The sequence below is a fragment of the Trachemys scripta genome, chromosome 2 (genome assembly GCF_013100865.1).
Source record: "Trachemys scripta elegans isolate TJP31775 chromosome 2, CAS_Tse_1.0, whole genome shotgun sequence".
NCBI classification, from domain to species: domain Eukaryota; kingdom Metazoa; phylum Chordata; order Testudines; family Emydidae; genus Trachemys; species Trachemys scripta.
The window spans coordinates 244,305,022-244,319,611 of NC_048299.1; the positions used below are offsets into that span (position 1 = coordinate 244,305,022).

Genomic DNA, 14,590 nt, shown 5'->3' on the forward strand with positions numbered 1-14,590 from the left:
TTGATTTATAGACAATTTAGAAGCAGCTGAAACTGCTGGCTCTGCTAACCAGATGCAGGGACTCTACATTCCTCATACTCCTTTTCTTGTTTTCCAATTTTCATGAAGATGAAAAGGGTTCACGTCATTGAGGCCTAGAATATTCCCTAAAACGTTGCAATTGATCAGATGTAGTGTTCAAAAGTTATGTTATGAAGGGACAGACAAACAAAGAAATGCCTTTGAATTGAGTGTAAGACCCTCAGCAAAGTGTGAATATAATGCTGTACTGGTACTGTAGTTTCAATACTGCCCCATTCTTAAAAATTACAGTAAAATTATCACTGTTTAGTCCACAATTTAAAATGAATCTATTACATATCATACATAAAACTGAGGCTGGTTACTTCAATTATCTGTATTTCATAAATAAAATTACTGTATTTTAAATAAATTACACAGTGGGGTGGAAAAAGGAGGATCCCCCCGTACCCCCAGTTCTCTTCCCTCATGGTGGAGGTCAGCAGAGTGCAACTCCTGGAAGGGAAGATTTTTCTTGTGTGTCCTAGGGCGAGATTTCCAGTCTCATTCACCACATGGCCATGGGGAGACTCAGCAGTTGCAAACCCTGTCCCTCTCACAGCAGGTCCATCCCTCTTTGCTTCTGCCCAAGGGTGTCTGGCTTCTTTCTCCCTTCAGTTGGGCCCTGCTGCTACTGTACAGACCCCTCTCTCCTGACAAGGCTCATAGAAATGAACAGGCTCGGCCTACAACGGGGTTAAATAAGAGCCCCATCCCAAGTTATAGTACTACCTTCTCCATGTGTGGACGGGGGGCGCGGGCTTTTATCCAGGCACAATTACCCCCCATCTCCACCCCGGGGGATTTTACCCCGGCCCCATTTAACCTCCTGTCCTAGCGATCGTCTTCCCCCGCGGCACTGAGCCCCCAACACGCAGCTGCTGCCCCGAGGCCAGGCGAGGCCCGCGCAGCGTTCCCGCCTCTCGGTGTCACCGCCCGATCCTTCCGGCCGGGCAGCGCGACCGAGCCTGCGCCGAGAACGCGCGGGGGGCGCGTGAGGGGAGGACACCAACCGGGGAACCCGGAACTGCCCGGCCGAGCGGTAACGGCCGCGGCTGCCAGCTGTCACGGTGAGGCGCTGCGGGCAGGTTAGCCTGGGACGGGGCTCAGGAGACCGGCTGCCGGGGTCGGCGGGGAGAGGGCCCTGGGGACCGCGTTAGGGGCGGGGAGAGTGCTGGGGGTGGGTGTTGGGCAGGTGGGGCGTGTGGCGGGGCGGTAGTAGCGTGAAGGGGTTGGTTGGTGGCCGGTAGTGGCGAGTGCGGGGCTGGGGGCGTGAGTGTGTGTGTGGCGGGTTGGGACCAGGCGGGGGTGGGGTAGTGTGGGAGGGGTGGGGGCTTTTACCCCCCCGCACAACTACCCCCATCTCTTCCTGGGGGGGCCTTTACCCCTGCACCTTTTACCATTACCCAAGGGGGGGGGGTTAGGGTCAGTCAGCGGTGAGGAGCGGGAGGGTTGGCGGTTGTCAGGGTGAGGGGTAGGGGATGGTGAGGGGCAAGTGGGAGGGTTGGGAGCAGGCAGAGGCGCGGGTGGGTGGTGAAAGCAGGGAGGGGTGAGGGGCAGGAGTGTGGAAGGGCTGCGGGCTGGCGATGATGGGGGTGAGTGGGAGGGTTGTGGGTATATGGGGGTGAGTGTGGGAGGGTTGGGGGCAGCTAGGGGTGAGGGGTGATAGTGAGGGTGGAAGCTTTGAAGGCAGGTGGTAGTGAGGGGTGAATGTCCTGATATAGGTGTGGAATGATTACCGGTAGATTTTTATTGGTAAATGTCAGGAAATGTTAATTTCACAGTAGACAAACCTACAAAAAATTTCCTTCCATAATAATAGAAATTTATAAACAGGCAAAGTAAGAAAAATGCTGCTTGAGAATTTATTAGAGTTTGGTTTAAGGATGTTTACTTTGTATGTTTCACATGTGATGTTGAGAATTTGTAATTTAAGGTTTATAAAGCTTTAACTCTTTGAATTTGAATGTCTACTTTTCATTAAATAATTATTCTAACTCACCCCCCCCCATAATTTTGTACTACTGTGAAAATTTAAATACATAACAGTTGAGAAAAATGTTTAAAGATAAACCAATATTGTCCATCAAAATTATAAAAGAAATAAAAATCAAATTATGCCAAGCCTATTTATAGGATTTGTGTAGTACTGAAGTGGGCTAATATAAGATTGCATTATATGCTGGACAGTCATGAAAATAAGATGTGCATGTCTTGTGACTATTTGTGTCAGAAACTGTGCTGTGCCAAATGCAATTAGTACTTTGGTTTGCCAAGAGTGGTAGGAAATAGAACTTCACTCTTGATATCTAAAAATTGTTCAGAACGCATTATAAGATTGGTGCCAGTTCAGTCCGAGCCAATGTTCTAATCTGTCTGTTGGCATTAGCAAAAGGTGAGTTTATAAATTGGCAGGATTTGTGTAGATCCAGAGATTACTATTTTCCTGTTAAGTTTTATGTAAGGATATGGCAAGCATGCTGTCCTGCTGCTTTATTTTTTATATATTGTACAAGCTCACTACCGGTTCTAATGCAAATAGGTTGGAAATTCATGAACACAAATATTTAATATATGTACATTTTGAGTCTCAAATGTTTTCTTTAAGTATGTATAACCCCTGTTTAGTAAGCAAAACTTGAAATAAATTTTCACATTTCCATACATTGCATTAACTAATGCTGCTAATTTTTAATGTGATCTCTTACTGATTTTTTTTTTTTTAAGTGCTTGGTGTATAATCCAGAAATCTTCCACAATGCTAGAGTCCTACGTGACTCCTATTTTAATGAGTTATGTGAATCGCTACATTAAGAACTTGAAGCCCTCAGATCTACAGCTGTCACTATGGGGAGGAGATGTGGTTCTTAGCAAACTTGAATTGAAGCTGGATGTACTTGAACAGGTATGTTAACATAACAGGTATGTTAGCTACTGTGTATGTGGCTCAGTTTATAATAAGTTCAGTAAAATGTTCAAGATACTATCTGTATATCAGTATTCACTTACAATCATTATTATTTTTGCTATCTGTTTTGTTCCCATCTAGACCTCTTTGGAGCTTCCCCCCCCCCCTGTTGGTCAGCTGCTTTGGGAATCCCACATCCCCTGTTCTAGTGGATGAACAGGGAACATTTGCATTTCTGCAAATCACTGTACTTGAAGAGACAGCCGTCTCTTTATGAGCATATCCAATCTTTCAGTGATCAGTTATTTCACAGTACCAGCACTTCACTGAACTGCTTCTCCCTCTAAAAAAATATTACCAATCTTTTATTTTACCAACTGAATTTAATGATATTTAAAACCATTCAAAATGTTGTGAATCAAATTAAAATCCTCCTTTTAATCATTTAGATGCAGATTTTAACTTACGGGACTCATTGCAGAAAGCTTCCAACTTCTTCAGTAGCAGCTTTCCTCTTTCTGCTGGGCTGTGCATGGAAAGACTAGTTCTGTAGCAAATTCTTCTCCCTCACCAAGTGTCTGATCCCTTTTGGTGATCTCAGTTTGCAAGTCCAAGTCCAGCTGGGTATCCTTACTTGTATCTGTTGTTTCTGGCATATCTAATTTTCTCAGGGCATTTGTCAGTTCATATGGGGTCTCTTCCACCCCTTTGCTGAGCCCTGGCAGGTCATATTGATGGCTGGCTCCAAACTTCATATCAGAGGCTTGTACCAACTCAGTTTCTCTTTTTGTGGTTTAAGTTTTACAGCACCATTCAAGCTAGCAGCGAGAACACCCTCATCCCCAAACACTCTTCTGTTCATATCACCAACCATTCATTTGGGGTATGGTAAAATGAACTAAGAAAGTCTTCCAGGAAGGTTTTTCCTCAATGATAGTGGGACTTCTGATTTATTTTAGCCTCTGAACATTTTTCTTCCTCATCAGAGTTCCTGTAGGATACAAATAGACTGGAAATCTCCAGTTTTACCTAAATTCTGGCTTGATTCCTATGGCAGTGGCTGACTTCTAAGTTTGTCTGCACCCTCCTGAGTTTTTTCGCAAAGCAGTTTTTCAGTCCTTGAAGTCCTTGCTGCATCTCAGCTTTATTAGCAAGTTCTGTGTTGGCCAAAGCTTTCTGATTATTTCTATTTCCTGAAAAACTTTTTGGTCCATGGTAATTATGTCAGTGGTCACCTGTTCAATCCACTTTGCTAGCACAGACTAGGCGTTTTGTAGCTGGGTTTCAAAATCTGTCCTGACCCTTCATGTCTTCTTAATCAACAGAGGTTTTGTTTCCAGCTGATTATGTTAGATCTCTGCCTTTGGGCTATCCCTCACTTCTTTCTGAGAAGTTTCCAGAAACTATGTTAGGTCGTCTTTTAATTTCTTCTGGCGTGCTTTGATTTCTGCTAGTGTCTCAGCTATTTGTTCCATTTTGGTTCAGCAGCAATACCAGCTCACTAGCTTTCTCCTTGGAAAGTATCCCACTTTGATGACTACTCGTATTGCCTCTCCAGTGAGTGATAGAGCCTTGTAGGTCAGTTTTCTTTTGAAGGAGAAATTGATAGTGTGGACAACGGGTATTTTCTTTGGGTAACTTGTTTTTATTTACACCATATACTTTAGTCCTTGAGCAGGTGCATTCACAAACAGCATATAGGCAATCCGCTCCTTCAGGAATCTCAGCCCACAAACTGCCTGGTTCCTAGGATTTACTTCAGTTAAATTAAGGCAGAGAGCAAAACATCTTGTTGCTTTCTACAGTTCCCTCAAAAGGAAACTGCATCACAAAACTAACAAAACAGCATTTCTTCAAAGACTCCTTGCACCTCTGTAGCGTTTAGTGAAGATGCTACCTGCATCGATGGGAGAGCTTCTAGGTGTAGGTACTTCACTTCCCGGAGAGGTGGTAGCTATGTCAATGGGAGAAATCCTCCTGTTGACATAGCGCTGTCTATGGAGTTCAGCTGGTATAATGGCATCCCTCAAGGGTGTGAATTTTCCAACCCCCTGACCGACATAGTTATACTGACATAAGTCGGTAGTGTACATCAAGCCTAAGAAAAGACTTAAAAAAAGAACTAGTTAAGTTCCAGGAGGATAGGTATGTCAATGGCTATTAACCAGGATGGGCAGGGATACTACATTATACTCTAAATGTCCCTAGCCTCTGTTTGCCAGAAGCTGGGAATGGATGATAGGATGAACCACTTGATTGCCTGTTCTGTTTATTTCCCTGGGGCACCTGGTATTGGCCTCTGTCAGAGGGCAAGATGCTGGGCTAGATGGACTGTTGGACTGACTCAGTGAGGCGGTTCTAATGTACACCCCTACCCCGATATAACGCTGTCCTCGGGAGCCAAAAAATCTTACTGCATTATAGGTGAAACCGCATTATATCGAACTTGCTTTGATCTGCTGGAGTGCGCAGCCCCCCCCACCCCGGAGCGCTGCTTTACCGTGTTATATCTGAATTCATGTTATATCGGGTTGCGTTATATCGGGGTAGAGGTGTACTTGTAACACTATGCTTAACAATCCCATCTGGTGATTCCTGCCATAACATAATTACTTTTACTAAGTATAGTAAGTGGACATGTTTTTTGAAGTAGTTGGATTGGAATAGAATCCCTTGAATCTAGGAAAGAAAGCATAGTTTTCTGGTGATCCATATTTGGGTTCATTTAATGGCTCTGCCATAAACTTTCTTTTTGACTGTGGGCAAGTTATGTAGGCCCCCATCCTGCAAACATTTGCATCTGCAAATCTCATTGAGCTTAGTGAGACTACTTACATGTGCAAAATTGCTCCCTTGTATATGTTTTCTCAAGACTGGGTCCTTAATCTGTATGTGCCTCAATTCTCCACTGGTAGAATGGGATAATCATAGTAAGAAGCAGTGTTGTGAGGAGACATTAATTATTGTCTGCGAAATGCTCAGATACTATGATGTAGAAAATTCATGTAAGTATTGAGTTTAATATTTGGTATATGTATATATCTATGGGAAACAATGGAGTCTATTGTCATTTTACTTATAGGACCTAATGTTGCCTCAGATATTTACATGCAACTCTTATTGACTTGAGAGTTGTGGATATATATCTGAAAGCAAAATTTAGTTCAACAAAAGCAAGTATTTTGACACCTGTTAGTCTACGTGAAATGAGTGACCTGGTGCTCTTAGTTTAATTTTACATGGGTAGGGGCCCTCATTAAAACAATAACTATAACTGACACTCTGGTTGGCAGCCTCATCAGAATTCAGAGAGTGAATGGGAATTGAAGATGGACTACATTCTGCCTTATAGAGCAGAGGTTCTCAAACTGTGGTCCGCAGACCACCAGTGGTCTGGGAGCTTCATTCAGGTGGTCCGCGGATAGTTCCTTCTAAGGTGCACACCTGGGCAGCCGTACATGAGAGACTGAAGGGCCGCCCACGTAATTAGTGGAGCCGTTCAGGCATGGCTCCACTAATTAGATGCCTGGACCATGGAGAAGATGCATATGTAAGATGAGATGGTGGCCTTGGGGGGAATAGGAAGTGGGTGGGAGGGGATAGTGCGGTGAGGTGGAGGAAATAGGAGGTAGGTGGGGGCGGCAGTGGGTGAAAAGAGGGGGTGGAGGGGAATTTGGGATGTGCAGGGCTGTGGCGGCCAGAAAAAGAGGCGACTTGCTCCAGCTCCAGGGCTGCGGCTGCCGGGGAGAGACCCCCCTCCTTCCCAGCCCCAGCTCAGTGGCTGCCACAGCAGGGGAGAGACTACTGATATTAAAATATGAGTTGTGTGCTTTTATTTGTAGAAAAACATGTTAATTATTATTTAGTTTTTTTAATATAGCACTTTTATCCAAAGTGCTTTACAATAGTTAGCTAACGATACAAACAACATTTGGAAAGATCATTAAGTGGTATGCCAAGACCTTCAGCAATTTTCAAGTGGTCTGCGAAAGAAAAAGTTTGAGAACCACTGTTCTAGAGGAAGGCACTCCAAGCTGGGATGGAGGTACACTGCAAAAGCAACTAGAGGAAATGTGCTGAATCTATTCTGTTCATGCTAGGTTGGAGCCAGTACTCACTGAACTCAGTTGAAAGATTCCCATTGACTTCCAGGAAGGCTTAGATCAAGCCCAAAGAGAGTTTTTCAGTCTGCCGGGCTATCAGGCCACCCTCCTAAAGTTTTTTTTTAAAAATAATTTGCAGAATTTTATGTAAATAATGCTAATAAGTGCTTATAAATGAAATTTAACTTCAGTTCAATTTATCTGAAGAGCGCATGTATTTTTTTTTTTTTTTTTTTATTATGCAGGCACTGCTTGCAACTGTATAGTTAAGCCGGAGTACTATTTTTCACTTAAAGGAAAGGTTCAGCATTTTTGTTAGGTATGAAAAATACATGCATCCTTATAAAAATGGCAGCACCCACTCTTTGAGTACAGAATGAATTTTCTCAGAATTTACAAGTAGATCTTTGGAGTTGAAAGTTAATTAAAATGTGGTCCTTTAAGAAACTTTGAACGTAAGTCTTTTCCTTTTCCAAATGATCTTGAATGGAATAATGGAGACTCTTCAAAATTTTTATATAATTAAAATTAATTGAAATATTGTACATAGATTATAGTGGAAAAATTTTTGTGTTGAAATTAAGTTATTAACTATTTTGTATTACTATAGGCACTATAGAAATCAATAGCTCAGGTAACTTTTAAGGGTGGGGCAGCATTGTGGTATCAGAAGAAACTCAACAAATCATAATCTTTCCCTTTACAGCTGTCTTGCATGCAATGTTTCTATTGGTTGAATGAGTCAGTAGTGTGAGGGAGACAGGGTACATGTCAGGCATTCTCTCTGGTATTATTATTATTTGTACACCTCTACCCTGATATAACGCGGTCCTCGGGAGTTATAGGTGAGACTACGTTATATCAAACTTGCTTTGGCCCCCCCTGTTCCTTGTTCCCTGACCGCCCCCTCCAGAGACCCCTGTCCCTAATCACCCCCAGGATCCCACCCCCTACCCAACCCCCCTGCTCCCTGTCCCCTGACTACTCCGACCCCTGACAGGCACTCACTGGCAGCGGCGGGAAGCGGAGCAACGCGGCCCCAGCCCGCTCCACTCCGCCACCTCCCAGCTGCAGCGCTCCGCTTTCCGCCGCCGGTGAGTGCGGGGAGGTTGGGGAAAGGACGCCCCCCCGTACTCATCCGCAGTGGGAAGTGGAGTGCCGCAGCTGGGAGCTGGCGGAGTAGAGTGGTCTGGGGCTGGGCTGCTCCGCTTCCTGCTGCTGGTGAGTGCAGGGAGGTTGGAGAAAGGACGCCCCCCCACACTCACCTGCGGTGGAAAGCGGAGTGATGCGGTCCCAGCCCGCTCCGCTTTCTCCTCCCCCCCCCCCCCCCCCCCCCCCGACACGGCTGGGGCTGGGGCAAGGTCCTGCACTCACCTGCGGTGGGAAGCGGAGCAACGCGGCTGGGAGCTGACGGAGTGGAGCGGGCTGGGGCCGGGCTGCTCCGCTTCTGCGACCGCTGGTGAGTGCAGGGGATCCCTTCCCCCAAGCCGCCTCCCCTGAGCGACATGGCTGGGGCCGGGATGAGGGAAGCGGAGTGGGCTGCTCCCGGCCCCCCGCTAATCCTCCGGGCCACTCTGGGACTGCGGGGCCCCCAAATTTGCCCCGGCCCGGCACCTTTAACACGCTGCTCAGAGCAGCGTGTCAGAGCTTTACCGTGTTGTATGCGAACCTGTGTTATATCGGGTCGCGTTATATCGGGGTAGAGGGTATTACCATTGCACCTAGGAGCTCTACAGGTGGACCAGGACCCCCTCTATGCTAGGCACTGTACAAACACAGAACAAAAAGACTGTCCTTTATAGATTATTCTAGTTGCACTGCTGTTTAAAGGTTCAGTGGCTGAATTATGTTTGGGTGTCTGTGCTTAAAGGACTCTCAGCTGTGTTCAAAGTAGCATTGCTGGGGAACTGAAGCAGAAATGCAGAGTGATCTCTAATCGCATACAAGCAATGGGACTTTGGGGCTGTACTGCTTCTACCTCTTTCTCATATTGCTGGTCTAAGTGAGACAGCTGTATAAATCAATAAGTCAATTGCAAAGTAAGGGACAGATTCACCTTACATTTTGATAGTTTTATGCTGTTTTGGCAATGCAAAGCAGCAGTAAACCTCACTTAACTGGTCAATATACTCTGACTGCTTTGTGCTTCTCTGGTATATTGGTAAATCTGCCCTTAGAAGTTAAAATAATGTTTGTTTTAAATTTGTTGTGTATTTTCAAATCATTAGAAGTATTGAAAGTAGGGATGTAAAATATTAACCGGTTATCTGGTAAATATTGGTCTTACCGTTAACCCCCATGCATGAGTGTCAGATTGGTTCTCCTGCCCCGGGCCGTGCCAGCCAGGAACAGCCCCGGGCCGTGCCAGCCAGGAACAGCCCCGGGCCGTGCCAGCCAGGAACAGCCCCGGGCCGTGCCAGCCGGGAGCAGCTCTAGCAGGCCCTGGGAGCTTCGTGGGGGGTGGCCAGCCAGGCGGACAGGGGCTGCGGGTTCTGTTGCGGGGTAAAGTAGTCCCCGGCCTTCCCCTGTGCCACTGGGAGGGGTACGGTTGCGGAGGTAGACGGCACGCTGGTCAGGGAAGGGAAGCTGCTGCTGGGGTGGGTAGCATGGAGTATCTGCCGCATTGGGACAAACTAGGTAGTTTACAGTCTGGACTGTCTGTGTGTATAATTACTGGTCTGAATTTTATTCTGTTTGCACATTAGAAATCTGATCAAGTCATGATCACTTGTACTGAAGCTACCATTAATTTTTAGATCCGGTTAAGGTTATACTTAAGAGAAATCCAAACATGTTAAGGTACAGAAATGCACAGTTAAAGCACCCAAACAACCTTATAGTGGTACCATGAAGGGAAAATATGAAAAAACTGTCTTTAAAAATTAGTTTAACCTAATCTTGGAACTGCAAACACAAAATGCCTTAATTATTATCGTATGGCTATTGTATGGCATCACTGTAATATATTATTTATAGACCAGAGTCCTGAATGTGATGAAGACAAGTTTTGATTTTAATGTGGAAGTAGAGGTAATAATACTTAACTTACCTACCTGTCCCACAGGGATATTGAGGGTTCATAGATTTAGAAGGGACCACTAAAATCATCTAACCTGACCTTCTGCATAACACAGGCCAAAGAATCTAACCCAACAATTTCTGCATTGAACATGTACCTTGTGTTAGAGCTACAGCATATATCTTTTCGAGTTTGTATAGTACTTCAAATTTGTAAAACACTGTAAGTGTTAAGTATTAAACAAATGTAATCTAGTATAGTTCAACATTCCATGTAATACTTAGTTTAATGGGAAAAGATTCCAAGAGAATGGAAGGGGAATAAAAATAAGGCCTCTGTTATGTTTGTTAAATTAGTAAATGTGGCACACACATTTGTTCTGTGTTGCCTCAATTATCATTCTCAAGTACCACAACAAAGGGTTTGCATTATATCACTGCAGAGACAATTATTTGTCCAATTAGGATAATGTCAGACAACATTTGTATCAACATTCCTTTGGCACAGAAAGGTTGATTTACCTTCTAAGTATATAGGCAATCTGTGTCTTTCTGCATTTTGCTCCACTTCCTGCTTTCAGAAGTAGTGCCCCCCCCCCCCCCCCCAAAAAAAAAAAAAAAAAGGATTTTTCCATATCTTGTAGGAAGCTTTGGACACAAATGGGACTTTGAGTTAAATCCATCTGGTAAATAATGGAAAAAAGCTATTTCAGAATGTCTTTTAAAATAAACTTAGAATTCCTACATGTAAAGGCAAATCAGTGTCTAAATAAACATTGCTATACTGATGATTGGCATAGAAATTAAATATTTGAGAGACAAGAAGCCTAGCTTACTTCTACAACTCAATTAAATTGCAGCTCGTACTGGCCTGCTGTCTTCCTGTGTGAAAGCCTCACCTGTATGTTATACGTTTTTTATTTTGTCAGGCTGTTGGAGAGTATAGTGCTTCTTATTCTTACCTGCTTGTTTGGGCTGTTGGAAAGCTGATGTAAAGTGATTGGCTCCATTTGTTATAGGCAGCAAAATGGCCTATAACATTTTGAGTATAGAATGAATTTTCTGAGAATTTACAAGTAGATCTTTGTTTGGAGTTAAAGTTAATTAAAATGTGGGCCTTTGAGAAACTTTGAATGTCAGTCTTTTCCTTGTCCCAAATGATCTTGAATGGAATACTGGAGACTCTTCAAAATATTTATTTAATTAAAATTAATTGAAATCTTGTGCATAGATTATAGTGGAAGAAACGCTTATAGTTTAAAAAAAAAAAAAAGCTGAATGTATTTTATCCTGATCATGTTCAAAAGATTTGTTGTATTTACAGTGTGTACAGAAACTCTCATCCGTATGTCAAATACACTACAAAGTAAATCTTTGCTATGTGGAGTGTAGCCTGATTAGATTAGTCTTCCCATGTTGACCTCCTTTCCTCCTGTTTGACTTGTTCCCTTAACCTCTAATATTATGTTAACACTGGAGGAAAAGAGTACAAACTCAACTTTATATATTAAAAGGAACCAACAAGATACATATTTAATAAAAACATCCCTCATACTCTTTTTACCATAGCCCTCATTCTTTAAGTACCTGCTCCATCTTTATGTTTTTCATTTCTTGCTTTCTCTGATTTGAGCCTGTTCCTAAGAGATACTGAGCACTTGCAACTCCCATTGAAGTATTAAAGGTTTTTGGAGCAGAGATCTCTCTTCCTCCCTCCCCCCCCCATGCAGTTTTTAATATTAATCTGTAAGGCTCCATGTGCTCCATAGGCACTATAGAAATAATACAATATGCGTATGAATATAATTAACTTTCATTGTGAATTGTTGTGAGTATGCTATAGTTATGTTTCTAGAGTAGTGATGCATTTCACCGTAGCTGCATATAAGAGACTGTGGTTTAAACCTTTCTTAATTATCAGGGACATAGTAGAATCCAGATGTTTCCTTTGAACACATAAGCACAATAAATGTGTGTGAGTAAATGCATGTGACCAATTATTAACTAAAGTGCCAAGACTTGTGCCATACATAACTGACGGTGGAAAAAAGAACTTTTGAGGATTTTTTTGGGTCGAGGGTGAGGGCGTGGGCGCGAGGTGACTCTTAAGATTTTATTCTTAGTTTTTTTGTAAAGTAGCAAATGTGTCCTTGACAATTTTGATTTTGTTTTTAATTAAGTTTTAATATCTAATTGGTTAATTCATGTTTTTTAGGAGCTGAAACTACCATTTAGTTTTTTAAGTGGACATATTCATGAATTACGAATCCATGTACCATGGACAAAACTAGGCTCAGAACCTGTTGTCATCACTATCAATACAATGGAGTGCATCTTGAAACTAAAGGATGGAGTCCAGGTAAGAAGCCTATGATGAGTTTATATAAAATATATTTGCTAAAATTGAGGGTTTTTAAAAAAAAATTGATAAAGTAGTTGATGTTGTATTACAGGAGTGCTAATTTGTTTTGTCTGTCACGTCTGGCCAAAAGTCTTTGTCTGCACTGAAGCAATAATCATGGTTAATATCACAAGGACTGTGATGCTTTCTATTCTTTCACTTTATTTGCTGTAGTGTTGTTCCTGCAGGTGTAAAAGCAGGTTAATGAATCTCTCTGCCAAAATTTTCCTACGACTAGGCAGCAAATGAATCTCAAGAGCAACATAGCATCCTAAGTGCTTCCAGCTTTTACCACCCAAGAAGCTGTGTCCCACTGCTGGATTAAGTTATATAGAGCATCACTAGGCTGTGTCCTCAAGAGATGAGTTATTGCTGTAGGAATGCTTTATTAAAGTTCCTATTATTTCAGTATAGCTATCTTTTCCATTTTGATGTAATAAGTTATTTGCTTAAAATATAAAGTCTTCTTGGAAGACATTTTTAGTATCTTATAAAAGCTTTTTATTTAGTTGTTTGTGACAGACGCATAACAACATTTCATGTCTGTAAAATTTTCATTCCACCACAATGAAATCTGGTATCATACCAGCAACTGGATATTATTATATTTTGCATATATGAGTTTAAAAAAAAGTACAGAGCTTTGTGAAATATGCAGTAGCATCTTGACATACTTCAGCATTCATTGTCAATCAACAAATATGTTGGAACACTTCAACACTAAAGCACGTTTTAGTTCTAGGTTTCTTACTTTGTCTAAACATTTATTTCATTTCAATAGATACTCCAATTATATTTAGTTTAGAGTCCTGGGAAATAAACATATGATTTACACATCTTCTATAGAACTTCCACAATTTGCTTAATGAACTGTTAATATTTGATACCAATATTTAGATATCTGAAAGTAATTACATTGGAGAACATTTCTGCATTACATTTATGTGATAAATGTTCTGTAATAAAAGTCAGTGTATTTCTGGAATTAGAGATTTTTGTTTTGTTTTGGAAAACCTGGTCCTAGTTATGCCACCCATGCAGTGCGCGCGCTCTCTCTCTCTCTTTCTGTCTCTTTCATATATATCTATATATTTTATCTATATATAAAAACAACACTCAGACACTAAGTATTTTTTCAATGGTAAGATAGAGGTTTCAAGGCCAGATGTCCCATAAGAAACACATTTTAGAAGCAGCAAATTACAATTAATTATAGAAGCTGCGGAAAAAGATATGTAACACATGACTTTGTGCAACCAAGAACTAATATTTGATATTGGACCATGCAGATGGCTACTGCTGGTATGATCAGATTTCCTGCTTGGATGGTATTTGAAACTTAAATTTTGTGGTGCGTACAGCAAAAGGTCAGATGTCATGAATGTAAAGCACTCTCAAAACAAGTATTTGTTACAGATGTTTAAGATTCAGAGGCAAGAAAGGATTTTTGAAAATTACAACTGACATTTGAACAAATTATTCAGTGGTATGTACACCCTGGAGAGTAACATTTGGGTCTGTGCCAATGATAGCGTTTATCTTTGAGTAATAAGAGTGCAAATGAAAACATTTTGTTGTTTTCTATGGGTATATTTTTAAGAAGCTATGGGTTTGATTTTATTTCATGAAAAAGTACTTGTATTAGAAATTAAGTGTTAAGAAAAATGAAAATGATATCTAATGACTTCCATGTCGAATTTATTTAAGAATTTTTAGGCTATTTTAATTTGCACTATGTAATTGTAGGTTGAATGACTAAGAATAAGCCTTTTATCATCAAAATATTTGCTTGTTAGAAACTGTTAAAATGTACACACATTGGAATAGGTAAAATGTCTTCTCAAAACACTGTGATGATGGAATAAATGTTTTTAAAAAAAATTATTTTAAATTAACTATCAACTAAAAAATTGCACCAAAGAACTTCAAATCAGTAAAATAATAAGAAAACATTGTATCCTGTCCCGTGTTAGTTAGCTTAATCCTGCATTTTGTTCCTCAGGCAAAATGTCTGTTGGAATCATGAGTAGTTTGTCTGAGCAAAGTGTGTGCAGTCATTGACCCTAACTTACAACCATGAAAACCCATGGTGAAACCTGT

The 14,590-nt window shown here is 41.7% G+C and overlaps 1 protein-coding gene across 8 annotated transcripts in view; it reads left to right on the plus strand.

Moving 5' to 3' along the window:
• The first annotated feature begins 998 nt into the window (after positions 1-998).
• The window catches only part of VPS13B (vacuolar protein sorting 13 homolog B), a 948,921-nt gene continuing 935,329 nt past the window's right edge, over positions 999-14,590 (plus strand). For 6 of the 8 annotated variants that reach the window (XR_004644784.1, XM_034763372.1, XM_034763367.1 and 3 more), the window contains exons 1-3: positions 999-1,130; positions 2,788-2,965; positions 12,305-12,448. Coding sequence is in view for 7 of the 8 variants with exons in the window: in XM_034763372.1 (XP_034619263.1) it covers positions 2,819-2,965; positions 12,305-12,448 (291 nt within the window). In the remaining variant the exon portion in view is untranslated. Of the gene's footprint in view, positions 1,149-1,749; positions 1,902-2,787; positions 2,966-12,304; positions 12,449-14,590 lie in introns of those variants that run through there. The other 2 variants (XM_034763370.1, XM_034763368.1) reach the window with 2 other exon arrangements.